Below are 13,522 nucleotides of genomic sequence, written 5' to 3'. Positions count from 1 at the left end.
CCGGTAGAGTTTGTTTACCGTCACTATAACAACCGTAATCCACCTCTTCTCCACTGGTCTGGGTTTTGATCTCACGTGTTTGGACGTGTAACGTCCAGCAGGTCGTTGTGTTTAGTCACTGGAGACCGATTTTAGGTTTTAGTTTTAAAACTGAAGTTTTGTTGCTGTTTCTTTACGACTGAATGTCTGTTGTTATCAGGAGAGGATCAATCTACTTCCCGAACATTGACCAGAGGCCATTGTGTGTGTGTGTGTGTGTGTGTGTGTGTGTGTGTGTGTGTGTGTGTGTGTGTGTGTGTGTGTGTGTTTCTTTCGATGCTGAGAGATGTCAGAACAGGTCAGGGTCATGGTTCTTATCAGGCGAGACCAGGAGTCGCTGTGGTGGGAGGCGTCGGCCAACAAAAGGTCACAATTTCAGAATGTTGGAGCGAATCCTCCCAAATGTCATGTAACTGAAGAACAGAGCCCATGTTCTGATCATCAGCTGGTTCTAGTGTCAGAAACACACATTGGTGCCACTTAGAAAACAGAATGTTTAGTTTTACTGAACCAGGATTTTATTCCACCTTTTACCTAGCTTTAAAATATAAAAGCAATGCAGAAATGATGCCCCTTAAAAATTAAATTAATAAAATAAACCTCCTGACAGCTGGGGAGGAGCCGGAGGGTCGTAAAGAGCTCAGGTTGGAACTGGAACTGTTTATGTTTTTTTATGTTTATTTATTTAGCAGACGCTTTTATCCAAAGCGACTTACAATTTATAACCTTTAGGGCATGCTGTGGTCTGTGGGGGAAACCGGAGTACCCGGAGGAAACCCACGCATGCATGGGGAGAACACGCAACTCCACGCAGAAAGGCCGCAGCCGAGTTTCGAACCTGCGACCTACGTGTTGCGAGGCAACAGTGCTAACCACTGCGCCACCATGCAGCCCAACTGGAACAGTTTGACTTTAAGATGGTCTGATGAAATACATAAGTACTCAAGTAACTTAAGTACTAAAGTTTGGAGTGAATGGCAGCAGGTAACTGGAATGTAGACACTCAGGTGGACTCTTAAATAAATATAAAATATAACTTCAGTCAGAATTTGACTATTTTAATTTAAAATCTCTTTCTAACCAGTTCCTCTGGAGTCTATTTAATGTCATTGTCGCCCTCTGCTGCCCGCTCTCCCCTCTCCGATGATGCAGTCCCATGCGCGATCCAATGAGTAAACTCCATCATCTCTGTTCATGGTCCCACATCCACGTCTCCTTATCTCTATAGCGTCTTTTATCCATCTTTTGTATTTCTGTTGTTCGGTGTTTATGATCCTTGTGTTGTACCAGTCCATTATATGGTTTTTTCTTGTGCAGTGATCTGTTACGGCTGACTTCTTTATTGTGCTTTCTGCTTCTTGTTTTGCTGCTCTTGTGTGTTTTCGACTTGTTTCTTTCTCGCACTCCTTTCTATGTTCTATTGTTCGTGTGTTGAGTTGGCGTCCGGTTTCTCCTATGTGTGTTTTATTGCAGAGTTTGCATGGGATTTCGTAAACGACTCCACATTTAAGTCCAGCTGGTATTTTGTCTTTTGGGTGCACTAGTCTGTTTCTAACTGTTGTGTATGGTTTTGTTGGTGTGTTATGTTGTGTATTTTCACTGTTGCTCTTATTTGTTCTTTTATGCCTTTGATGTATGGTAGGGTTATCACTGGTTTTGGTTCTTGTCTTTCTGGGTTTCTGGTTCATTGCTTAGGTTGTTCTTTTCTTTCTGTTGTTGTTTGTTGTTTTCCTTTGTTTATTGCCCATGTCGGGTCTTTAAAGCGTGTTGTTTATGTTTATGTATTTAGAAGACACTTTTGTCCAAAGCGACTTACAAGTGATAATCGGCATGTTGCCCTTGAGCCTAACAACAACAACAATAACAACAACAACTTGACATCAATCATGGAGAGTAGGGAACAAGGAGTGGACGGTAGAGAGGAGGGACGGATGCAGGCAAGGTTCTAGTTAAGAAGATGCTCTCTGAAGAGCAGGGTCTTCAGGAGTTTCTTGAAAATCGAAAAGGAAGCCGCTGTTCTGGTAGTGCTTGGAAGGTCATTCCACATTTGTGGAACGATGCATGAGAAGAGCCTGGATTGTCCTGAGCATGGTGTAGGCACTGCTAGCCGACGATCCTGTGATGAGCGGCCAGGCCGGGACGTAAGCCTTTGCAAGAGGATTCAGGTAGATGGGAGCCTTGCGACCACAGCTAGTAACAGCCGCCTCAACAATCGCAGAGTGGAACAAGGCCCACTCAGAGTCAATGTCCCCAACTGCTCTCGGGATGCGGTCAAAGCTCTGCCGGAGGTGGGAGTTGAAGACCGTCTTGACAGGTTCTTCTGCCAGGCGTTCCCAGCAGTTCCTCACTATGCATTTAGGTCTGCCAGGTCTACGCGGCATCTGATCCAACTCACCACCAGGTGGTGATCATTTGACAGCTCTGCTCCTCTCTTCACTTGGGTGTCCAAAACATACGGCCGCAGGTCAGATGATACGACTACAAAGTCTATCATCGACCTGTGACCTAGGCTGCCCTGGTACCAAGTGTACCAATGGGCATCCTTATGTTCGAACATGGTGTTCGTTATGGCCAAACTGCGGCTTGCACAGAAGTCCAATAATGAAACACCACTCGAGTTCAGATCAGGCGGGCCGTTCCTCCCAATCACACCCCTCCAGGTCATGCTGTCATTGCCCATGTGAGCATTGAAGTCCCCCAGCAGGACAATGGAGTCCCCTGATGGAGCACTATCTAGCACTCGTCCCAGGGACTCCAAAAAGATTGGGTACTCTGAACTGATATTTGGCCCATAAGCACAAACAACAGTCAGGACCCGTTCCCCGACCCGAAGGCCCAGGGAAGCTACCCTCTTGTCACCCGGGGTAAACCCCAACAGACAGGCAGAGAGTCTTGGGGCTAACAAAAAGCCAACCCCAGCCTTCCGCCTCTCACCCGGAGCAACTCCAGCAAAGGAGAGTGTCCAACCCCTCTCAAGGACTTGGGTTCCAGAGCCCATGCTATGTGTCAAGGTGAGTCCGACTATATCTAGCCGGTACCGCTCAACCTTTGCCACAAACTCCTGCTCCTTCCCCGCCAGTGAGGTGATGTTCCATGTCCCAAAAACCAGTTTCCTTGTCCAGGGATCGGACCGCCAAGACTCCCGCCTTGGTCTGCCACCCGATCCACACTGCACCGGACCCTCCATGTTCCTTCTGCGGGTGGTGGGTCCACAGTTGGATGAACCCGTGTATCCAGTTCGGGCTGGGCCCGGCCGGGCCCCATGGGCGAAAGCCCGGCCACCAGGTGCTCGCTTACGGGCCCCAACCCCAGGCATGGCTCCAGGTTGGGACCCCGGTAACCCTCCGGGCCGGGTACTCCAACTCTTTGAATTTACATCCATGAAAGCGTTAGTCCAATAATAAAATGTTAACCAATCTGTGAAATGACAATGTTATGATCAGTAGTTTTAATAAGTAATATAACTTTAAACTAGCTGCACTAGACATTCTCATCCATGTAATGCTTAAAGTCACATCACACATTTCCTTTTTCTGATCCAATCAGAACCTTCCAGATCTGACGTGAGGCGTGGTTTTATTGGTGCTTGGTAAATCCCCTCTGGTTGTCCTTTTTTGATTCGACCGTAAATCAAAACATCCAAATTATAAAACTATGCCCACGTCATCTTAACTTCAGTTCAAGCGTTCTAGAGAAGTTGTCGGAGTGGCCAATCCGTAAACTTTCCTCTTCAGCCGAAATAACCTAGCGACAAGCTGGATTAAATCGGTAACATGTTCCACCTGCTGTAACGGTTCCTTTCAGAATAAAAGCTGAACCATCACGACCCCCTTTTTGGGTCTCGCTAGATGCCAATAAAACTGTTGTGACCTGGAAGTATCTCAAGACTGGTCTGGTCGGCATCCGCTGCTTTTCTACCGGCTTCGGTGCCAGAGGAGGTCAAGCTGGACCTTGACATTCCTGATCTAACGGGGACTTCCGCCAAGGGTATATAGACCAACAGAATATCGTCTCAATGTGTGTTATAAATCTCCCAAACCAAGCTTAGCGCAAAACATAATCTTCAATCCCATCAGAACTAATCGTTTCTCCGTATTTGCTGGTTCTGAACATATTCACACATACACCATTCTCAGTCTTACTTCACCTTAGTTACACCATACACCTAGTGTTTAAAGTTAGTCTTGTTTAATTTGTTTAGTAATAAACCTTCAAACTTTTAAACCTGACTCACTCTCTTTTCTTGAAGTTGATACGAAGTGCTGCTCAATCCCTGCAAGAAAAAGATCCGATCTTCTGGTTAAATTTACTCAAAGATCCATGAAGGTGATATTTCATCTTTCATGATATTTCACATTTTATGGTTTCTAATTAAATGTAAGATCATCTTCATAATTCATAATCATCTACATAAACAACAGACGAACCAGATGTTAGAGGACAAAAATACATACAAAATACTCAAAAAAGACCAAACAGAAAGCATTAAGAAAAACATGGAAAAATTACTGAAGCCACTACAAGAAAAAGGTAAAATAACAGAAAAAATGTACAAACACTGGATCCCTACAGCAAACATAACACCAAGAATCTATGGAACGCCAAAAATACACAAACAAAACACCCCACTTAGACCAATAGTAGACAGCATAGGTACACCAACATACAACATGGCAAAAGATATCTGCAAAATCATCAGCCCGTTATTAGGTAACACAGATCAACGTTGCAAAAATAGCATAGAACTGGCAAAAGAACTAAAAAAGATTACAATAGAAGACAACGACATACTCATCTCACATGACGTCACATCCCTGTTCACAAAAACACCAACCCAAAAAAACCATAGACATAGTAGTTAGAATCAGACAGGACAAGACTTTACACAAAAGAACAAACCTCACAGCAGATAACATAGCACAACTGATAGGACTGGTAGCTAACTCCACTTACTTTACATAACATGACACAATATACAAACAACTGGAAGGCTTCGCCATGGGTAACCCGTTATCAGCCACACTGTGTGAGTTTTTCATGGAAGACCTAGAGCAAAAAGCCATAGCCGCTGCCCTCCCAAACTGCTAAATAAAACTATGGAAACGCTACGTAGACGACATACTGGAAATCATACCAAAGGACAAACAGAAACACTAACACAACACTTGAATAACATTGATGACACAGGTAACATAAAGTTCACATATGAGTCAGAAACAGAAGGCAGTATAGCATTTATGGACATGAAAATAACCAGGCAGACTGACGGGACCCTAAACATAAACACATATAGGAAACCGACACACACAGACCAATATTTATTATGGACATCAGAACACCCCACCATACACAAAATGTCATTAATCAGATCATTATATCACCGAGCAAACATGGTAACAGAAGAGACCATAAACAAGAGGACAAACACATACACCACGCTTTAAAAACCTGCAGATACCCAACATGGGAAAAAAACAACGAACAACAACAGAAAGAAAAGAACAACCAAAGCAAAGAACCAGAAATCCAGAAAGACAAGAACCAAAACCAGTGATAACCCTACCATACATCAAAGGCATAACAGAACAGATAAGAGCAACAATGAAAAAACACAACATAAACACACCAACAAAACCATACACAACAGTTAGAAACAGTTGGACTTAAATGTGGAGTCATTTACGAAATCCATGCTAACTCTGCAATAAAACATACATAGGAGAAACCGTATGCCAACTCAACACACGAACAATAGAACATAGAAAGGAGTGCGAGAAAGAAACAAGTCGAAAACACACAAGAGCAGCAAAACAAGGAGCAGAAAGCACAATAAAGAAGTCAGCCGTAACAGATCACTGCAAAAGAGAAAACCATGTAATGGACTGGGACAACACAAGGATCATAAACACCGAACAACAGAAACACAAAAGATGGATAAAAGACGCTATAGAGATAAGGAGACGTGGATGTGGGACCATGAACAGAGACGATGGAGTTTACTCGTTGGATCGCGCATGGGACTGCATCATCGGAGAGGGAGAGCGGGCAGCAGAGGGCGACAACGTCCTCTGCTGCCCGCGGATAAATGGAGTAGGAAGTGACGCCACCATCTGCGTTAGCTCTGAGGATGTTTGCAGCCGCAAACAAAACGTCAGCAAGGTAAAGAGAAACCTTATCTGTGTTTAAAAAAGAACCAAAAATGGACTTTGAAGAAAATCACGGCAAGAACGTACAAAAGATCCCTTTGGGAAAGTTTAGGCCATGATGTGGTCTCAGGTACACAACAGGTGAGAGAATCTTAAAGGAGAGGAAACAAAAAAAATATGTGCTCTGAAATCATCATCAGGGAGGCATCCTAACCAGATGCCTGAGCCACCTCAACTGGATCCTCTCGATGTGGAGGAGCAGCTTTTGTTCATCTTGTTTGTTTGTCGTTGTGGGGGACAGTGGAGACGGAGGCCCCAGCCAACCTGAGCTACAGGCTGACGGACACCGGTGGAGATGAGATGGGGCACAACGTGCTGCTGTCCTGGACCTATCCGGTCCCTGAGGACCTGCGTTACGGTTGGATCACGCTGGTGTACGAGCTGCAATACCAAAGGGTCACTGAGCCCGACAGCTGGAAGGTAAACACTCTGTCTGCTCTCACAATAAAACTCAGCAAAAACTTCTGACAGAAGAAAAGATTCATTTAAAGGGAAACAAAGTACGATTTTCGTATTTCTAAATAATTTTCTTGAGCCAGTATGTGCTAAAATGATGGGGGTGGGGTGGGTGTTTGGTTCGCTGTAGTTTTTGACAATTAAACTTGCGCTCACATTTTCAAAGTTAACACACATCTCTTTTAACAACGGTAGTTTTTGCATCTTTACTGTTACCCTGCTTCAGCCCCCTCCCCCTGCGCAGCGGCTGCAAACTCACTGATGCGCCTGCAGCCTCTCAGAGTTCCTGCTGAGTGCTGATCTAAACACTGAAAGAATAATTTCATTTTGTGTTCCTCACTTCTGATTACCTTCAATGGTGTCTGTTTGTTGCAACCACCAGGTACAAAAACTAACTTGTTTTTATGTGACTATTTTTCTGTCCTGCCTGTCTATTATACTGCATCTCCACTCAATCCTAAAGAAAAGCTGCTGCTACCTGGCTTCATATTTTTCACCTTATGAGTTACCTCTGAACTGCAGTTCAAAAAGATCTACCGACCGCAAAAATACTGGATTGCGCGCCGGCCGCGCCATTGAGGGTCGCCGGAGGACAAAACAGGTGATAGGCTCCGCAGCAGCGAAACGCATCAGGCACAAATGAAAGACAGAAATCATAAAAGGATATGAGCCGACATAAACCATCGCGTGTTAAATTTGTTTTTGAGGTGGCACAGTCTTTCGCTGTGGTAACACGATTCCTCCTCTCAGGATCTTGGTCGTACTATTTACCAGGAACTCTGTTAGACAATAGTAAAGTGGCTAGCCGACATGCTAGCGCTGGAGTGTGCTTCCAGCATGTTTCCACATGTTTTAGATCATGAACACAGCTGATGAATCAATCCTGTAGACACTAATGAAGGAGGCTGAAGGGAGATTCAGCAGTTAGATTATGATGTTAAAAAGACGATCTCCGAGTAGATCTCTGCTAGATCTTTATCATGGATAAAAGTGATGAGCTCGAGGAGGCTCATGGTTGTTGATGGCAGGTTAGGGAAGTTCTCGATTTCTTGCACAAGCTCTCTACCATTCAAATCAGAGTTCCCATCAAGTGCAGTGTGGTGCTTAATTCCTCACATTGCTCTGTCAGCTCCTCATCTGCAAGGCTTGAATAATTGGTCAAAACCCCAAATTTGTTTTGAACAATTTCCAGTGTGGAAAACCTCTCCTTGATGGCTGATGTGGCTGCATCAACAACAACACTGAAGAATTCAACCTCCAACTTTTTGAGGGCATCACTGAAAGGTCATCATGGGATTCATATGAAAAGTGGCACTTTGTGGACCTCAACCTTTTGTGTTTCAAAACAGCCTCCACATTCATTTCTTCACACGTTTGTTTGGCTGCCATCTGTGCTGTCACAAAGCCACTTGCCCTGTAGCTGTGGAGACCTTGCTCAGTCTTCTTCAAAAGACTCACAGCTAGGTCCACACGCATATTTGGAGACTGCATGAGTTTGCTGGCATGCTATGATCAGTGGACCAGTAATGTATTTCATTAACATGTTCAGTAGTACTGGAAATGCTAATAACGGGATAGTTAGTGAGGACTAGGGACTTTTTTTCTGCTTGTAGAGTTTATTCATTATTATGTGAACATGACTCATGATCAACGTGTTTTTGTTGTTGTTCAGGAGGCACGCCGCAGGCTGCAGTGCGCATTTAACGAATCCTCGCACTTGAATCATTAAAAAAAGGATTAAAGGAATTAATTCGAACTATTTGTTTCAAACTTTCAGCGCCATTTGCTCTGTTAGCATTTAGTTGACCGAATTTAACTGTTAAAATCCCCAGTGAACCGGTTTTTAAAAAATTAAAAACATGCATCCGAGCACGAGAACGTACTACCGTTGTCTTTAGCCTGTTTCTCTTCTTCTTTTCTTCTTTTCCTGAGTTGGGCACCTGATGGTTTTGGCCTTTTTCTGTCCATCTCGTTTGGCACTCGACTCAATAAACAGGTTTCCAATCCTCAACGACAACAACCAGGAGTCAAGACTAAACCAATTGACCTTGCTGGGTGACCTCAAAATCGTTTTGTTTTTCCTCCATTTTTTTTGGCCATTTCACTCAATTCAGAAAAACATGAAGGAATTATAAGCCTGTATTTATAATATTATAAATTAAACGTTATATGGAAGAACATCAAGGTGTGACTGACTTCAGCCATCTCATACAGTTGATTCAGATTTCAGTTTGATGACAGTGGATTAAAATGGACACTAGGGGGTGCTAACAGCAAGTTAAAACTGCAGAGTTGGCCTTTAAAGTAAAATAAAGATTTGAGTCAGCAGATCTACTGAATATTCCTCTTTTCTCTGTGGAGATAAATCGTTGTGTGCCAGATTTTATACTGAATATTCCAAATGCAGACTGAGAAAACTAAGGCCAGATGGTTGTTTTTGCATTTTGAATTGTATCAGTTAGACATTTCTAAAGCCTGATTCCTGCTTCTCCGTCTGCGTCAGTGCGGAGACATGCAACACCATTATCCGCCCTTGCGGGCCTGCTGAAGAGCTCCACAAGGACGGACGGAGTCGAGCTCTCTTTTCTAAACATCCGTCAGGCGAGATGGACAACGCAAGCTTGTGATTGATCAGGACGTCGCGGTCGTCTACACCGCCGGCATTGCACCCTCAAAAACATAAAGAGAGCCGAGGATAACTAGCGGCAGACACGGAGCAGCTTGAAGAATACCTTGCAAAAAACTCTAAAAACATGAACGTTTAATTCCCCGTGACTGGAGGAGTGAAAAGATGCGCAGCAAGAATTTTATTTGTGGACCGAAATGACAGGAAACGTGGGTTTAGAGGTGGCGAGTGCATGAAGAGGTGGAGGAGGATGCGAGACAAATTTGTCCGTGTTAAAAAGTCTCTTATATACAAAAAAAAAACACAACATAAACACACATGGACGTAATTTTCACTTTAGAAGTGGGGGGGACACGGGGGGGGGGGGTATCTTTACAGTATGCTCTAATGGGAAACAGGCTTCAAAACAAATGGTTGTTTTCTGCTTGGTCCTAGAGCTCAACCAGTGTCAATTTAATATAGTGTAATATTGTTTTTGGATGGTAAAAAGTGCAGGGGTCAAAACTTGATTTTGGAAAAAGTGGAGGGGACATGTCCCGGCCCCCTCCCCCCCCCCCAAATTACGTCCATGTAAACAAACTATCTTTGACCGGAGACATGGCAGGATACCACAGAACAGCGCTACGCCCTCTGTTGTCCTGGTGGGGAATTGCTTTGCAACACTCCCCAGGAGACGGAGATGTCTGAGGGCAAAACATCTCCGTCCGTGCGTGCTTCTCTCCCTTTTGGAGCTGACGGAGAAGCATGAATCAGGCTTTAGGTGAACCAGTTTTTAGGATGTTTTTAGAAGCTGCAGGTTAGAGAAAATATTTTAAAAAGTAGAACAAATAAAGCAAAACCCACCTGATCATGAAGAGTTTTAATGTAAAGAGTCATCTAATCTTTACTAAGGTCCTTCCCACTCTCACTTCTCTGTCTGAAGGTGAAGCATCCTCTGCGTGAGCCCCAAGTGGAGCTGCTTGGACTGCGAGTCGGGGACTATGCGGTCAGGGTCCGATGTCGGTCCCACAACTCCGGCCTGTGGAGCAAATGGAGCTCCACCCTCCTAATGAGCATCCCCCATCGTGCGCCCACAGGTGAACACACGTGGTTGCCATGTCAGCGAGAGCCTGACACATTGTGACGTGTCAGCTGCTGAGACTGGAAACTTTTATTTAGATTATCAGCTGACTGATTTGAATTAGACATTTTGCAAACTGCAGCGATGATGTTTTGTCTTTTCATTAAGAGTTCTAACATTACAGAGAAAGATGGAGAAATGAAATAGTTTACGTAAACATCTGGTGGAGCCGATGATGGTGGTGGAGCTGAGTCCGACTGTAGAAACCGGATCATTTAAACCCGTTTTAGGTTTAAAGTTCCGCTCCATCTTCTGATGAGATGAACTCTAGTTGTAAACGTCTCAACAAGAGTCTTAATAACGTAACTAACTGGATTTTCATCCATATTGATGTCTCTATCATGAAAGCAGCGATGATCCCAACTAAAACTTCATTTTAAGACATCTGATTGATCCCTCAGACTGTGTTTACCTGTGCAGGTAAAGTCCTGGTTCTGGTTCTGGTGGTGGGAGTTGGTGTGGTGGCCCTGCTGGTTGTGGCCTTTGGCTTGATTCCACAGAGCAGGAGGTGAGGAACTCACTCAGTGTCAGATTTCACTTGCTAACACGAGAATCTTCTCTGTTCAAACATCTAAACGTCTGATGAAATAATTTAAGGAGAACGTTTGATAAACTGGACATAAATAAAAATGTCTGGAGGTGAATAATCATGAAGACATTCCTTATTGTTGTGTGGTTAGAGGATACATAATTATTTCTCTTTATTTTATTATGTTGTAAGTTGGTGTTTTTTTTTTAGAATAATCCTGATGGTGGGCAGAGAGCGTTTTTCAGAATCCAGCTGTTTTCAGCCGCCTCTCCGGGGTCGGGTTGTGGGAGCAGTAGCCGAAGCAGAGAGACCCAGACTTCCTTCTCCTCAGCCACTAGGGCCAGCTCCTCCGTGGGAGTCTGAAGGCATTCACTGGCCAGCTGAGAGACATCGTTTCTCCAGCGTGTCTTGAGTCTTCCTTTAGGTCTCCTCCCGGTTGGATGTGCCAGGGAGGCATCCTGACCAAATGCTCGAGCCACTTCTACTGGCTCCTCTCGACATGGAGGAGCGGCGGGTCTAGTCCCGGATGACTGAGCTTCTCGATGCAGGGAGCCCAGCGACCCTGCGGAGAAAACTCAATTCGGCCACTTGTATCCGCGATCTCGTTCTTTCGGTCACTACCCAAAGCTCCTGACCATAGATGAGGGCAGGAATGGTAAATTGCGAGCTTTGCCTTCTGGCTCTCTCTTCAGCACGACAGACCGGTACAATGTCCACAGCACTGCAGACGCAACACCAATCCGCCCGTCGATCTCACGCCCCATCTTTCCCTCACTCGTGAACAAGACCCTGAGATACTTAAACTCCTGCACTTGAGGCAAGTGTCATGTCCCTGGGAAGGTGTTTAACCCACGACATGAAGAAGCATCACAAAACAGCAGAAAGTTCAAACAATGATTTATTAAACCCAACTAAAAGTGTCCTGGAGATATCCAAGTTCAATGAAGCCAGAAAGAGTCCAGAAGTCAGTAGGGAGGGCAGATGGTGTGACGGGTGCGTCCAGGAGAGGAGGCCAGACGATGGCGGCAGAGGATAGGAGGAACAGGAGGAGAGGCGAACCGTGAGAGTTGTTGTCCAGGCGGGTTATGGTGAGTTCCAGGTAGGTATATTCCATCAATGGTTCAGCGTTTCCAAGTATCCTGAAGAGGAATACAAACTTGAGCCCAAAATGGTCCAAACACAAGAATCCAAGAAAAAAATCCAAATACATCCATTACTGCAACAGCAAAAATGTCTGAGCAGAGACCAAGCATAACCTAAGACTTGAGAGTGGCAAGATACTACCGTGAGTAGCTAATCATCCAGCGATGTGAAGTAGTTCCCTCTCCTCTTAAATAGAGCTCTGCTGCAGTTGCTCTGAGGATCTGCAGCTGCCTCTGATTGGTAATGCTCCGCAGCTGGTGAGTGCCCTCTCCTGGAATGAAGATCTCACAAAGATGTTGTAGAGAAGGAGGAGTACTCACCCCGACACACAACAGCAAGACCTCATCCCTGACCCGGAGAAGGCATTCTACCCTTTTCCGAGTCAAGACCATGGTCTCGGATTTAGAGGAGCTTATTCTCATCCCAGCTGCTTCACACTTGGCTGCAAACCGCTCCAGTGAAAGTCGGAGATCACGTTCTGATGAAGCCAACAGGACCACATCATCTGCAAAAAGCAGAGACCCGATCCTCAGGCCACCAGAACAGATCATAATAAGGACTAAATACTCAGGACTAACTAAGGATGGGGAAACCTTGGACTCTACAGAGACACTTTGTGTTTGGGTTTGGGCTCAGTTGATGCTTTTACTTTGATGAGATGTCAAAGCATTTCCCTTGATTTTTAACCTGAAAAGGAGAAATAAAACTCAAGCAGTAATCATTTTAATTAGTAGCAGGATCTTTTCCCTTATAATCTAATTATGTTAGAGCTAATTAAACATCTGTGTGTGTGTGTGTGTGTGTGTGTGTGTGTGTGTGTGTGTGTGTGTGTGTGTGTGTGTGTGTGTGTGTGTGTGTGTGTGTGTGTGTGTGTGTGTGTGTGTGTGTGTGTGTAAGACACAATCTGTGTCTTTCTGCTTTTAGGCTAGTGTTTGAGCTCCATCAGGGTCACAGTAGGGTTTCTGTCTCAGCACTACTTTAGTGTTCTTTCAGTTCCACGGCCGGTATAGAGCCCTGTGTCAGACTCTAATAAGTAGTGTGTGTGTCTGTGCACATACATGTGTGGTTGCATGTGTGTGTGTTTCTACTGTGTTCCTGACATCTGTCATGTCTGATAGAAACATCAGCCTTTAAATCCCGAGCGGGTTAATGATGGCTCATGTTGGAGCCAGCAGATGCTGCAGATTCAACAGGAGCAGCAGCTGGAGTCCAGCCTGCAGATACACACACGCACGCACGCGCGCGCACACACACACACACACACACACACACACACACATTCTCTCTCTCTATCTTGTCATGATGCACAAACAGAGTGAAATGGAAAGTGTGATGCTGATGAATCAGGAAGTGTGACTGGTCCTTTTCTTTTCAGGGTCAGAGTGAGGTGTTTGTGTGTGTGT

The 13,522-nt window shown here is 44.7% G+C and overlaps 1 protein-coding gene across 1 annotated transcript in view; it reads left to right on the top strand.

The window, feature by feature from the left end:
- The window catches only part of LOC107384629 (prolactin receptor), a 48,810-nt gene that overhangs the window by 34,107 nt on the left and 1,181 nt on the right, over nt 1-13,522 (top strand). The window contains exons 7-9 of the mRNA XM_070549805.1: nt 6,487-6,665; nt 10,250-10,403; nt 10,868-10,955. Coding sequence (XP_070405906.1) covers nt 6,487-6,665; nt 10,250-10,403; nt 10,868-10,955 — 421 coding nt within the window. The remainder of the gene's footprint in view (nt 1-6,486; nt 6,666-10,249; nt 10,404-10,867; nt 10,956-13,522) is intronic.

Source organism: Nothobranchius furzeri, chromosome 3, assembly GCF_043380555.1.
Source record: "Nothobranchius furzeri strain GRZ-AD chromosome 3, NfurGRZ-RIMD1, whole genome shotgun sequence".
NCBI lineage: Eukaryota > Metazoa > Chordata > Actinopteri > Cyprinodontiformes > Nothobranchiidae > Nothobranchius > Nothobranchius furzeri.
This window is presented reverse-complemented; position numbering and strand designations above follow the sequence as displayed.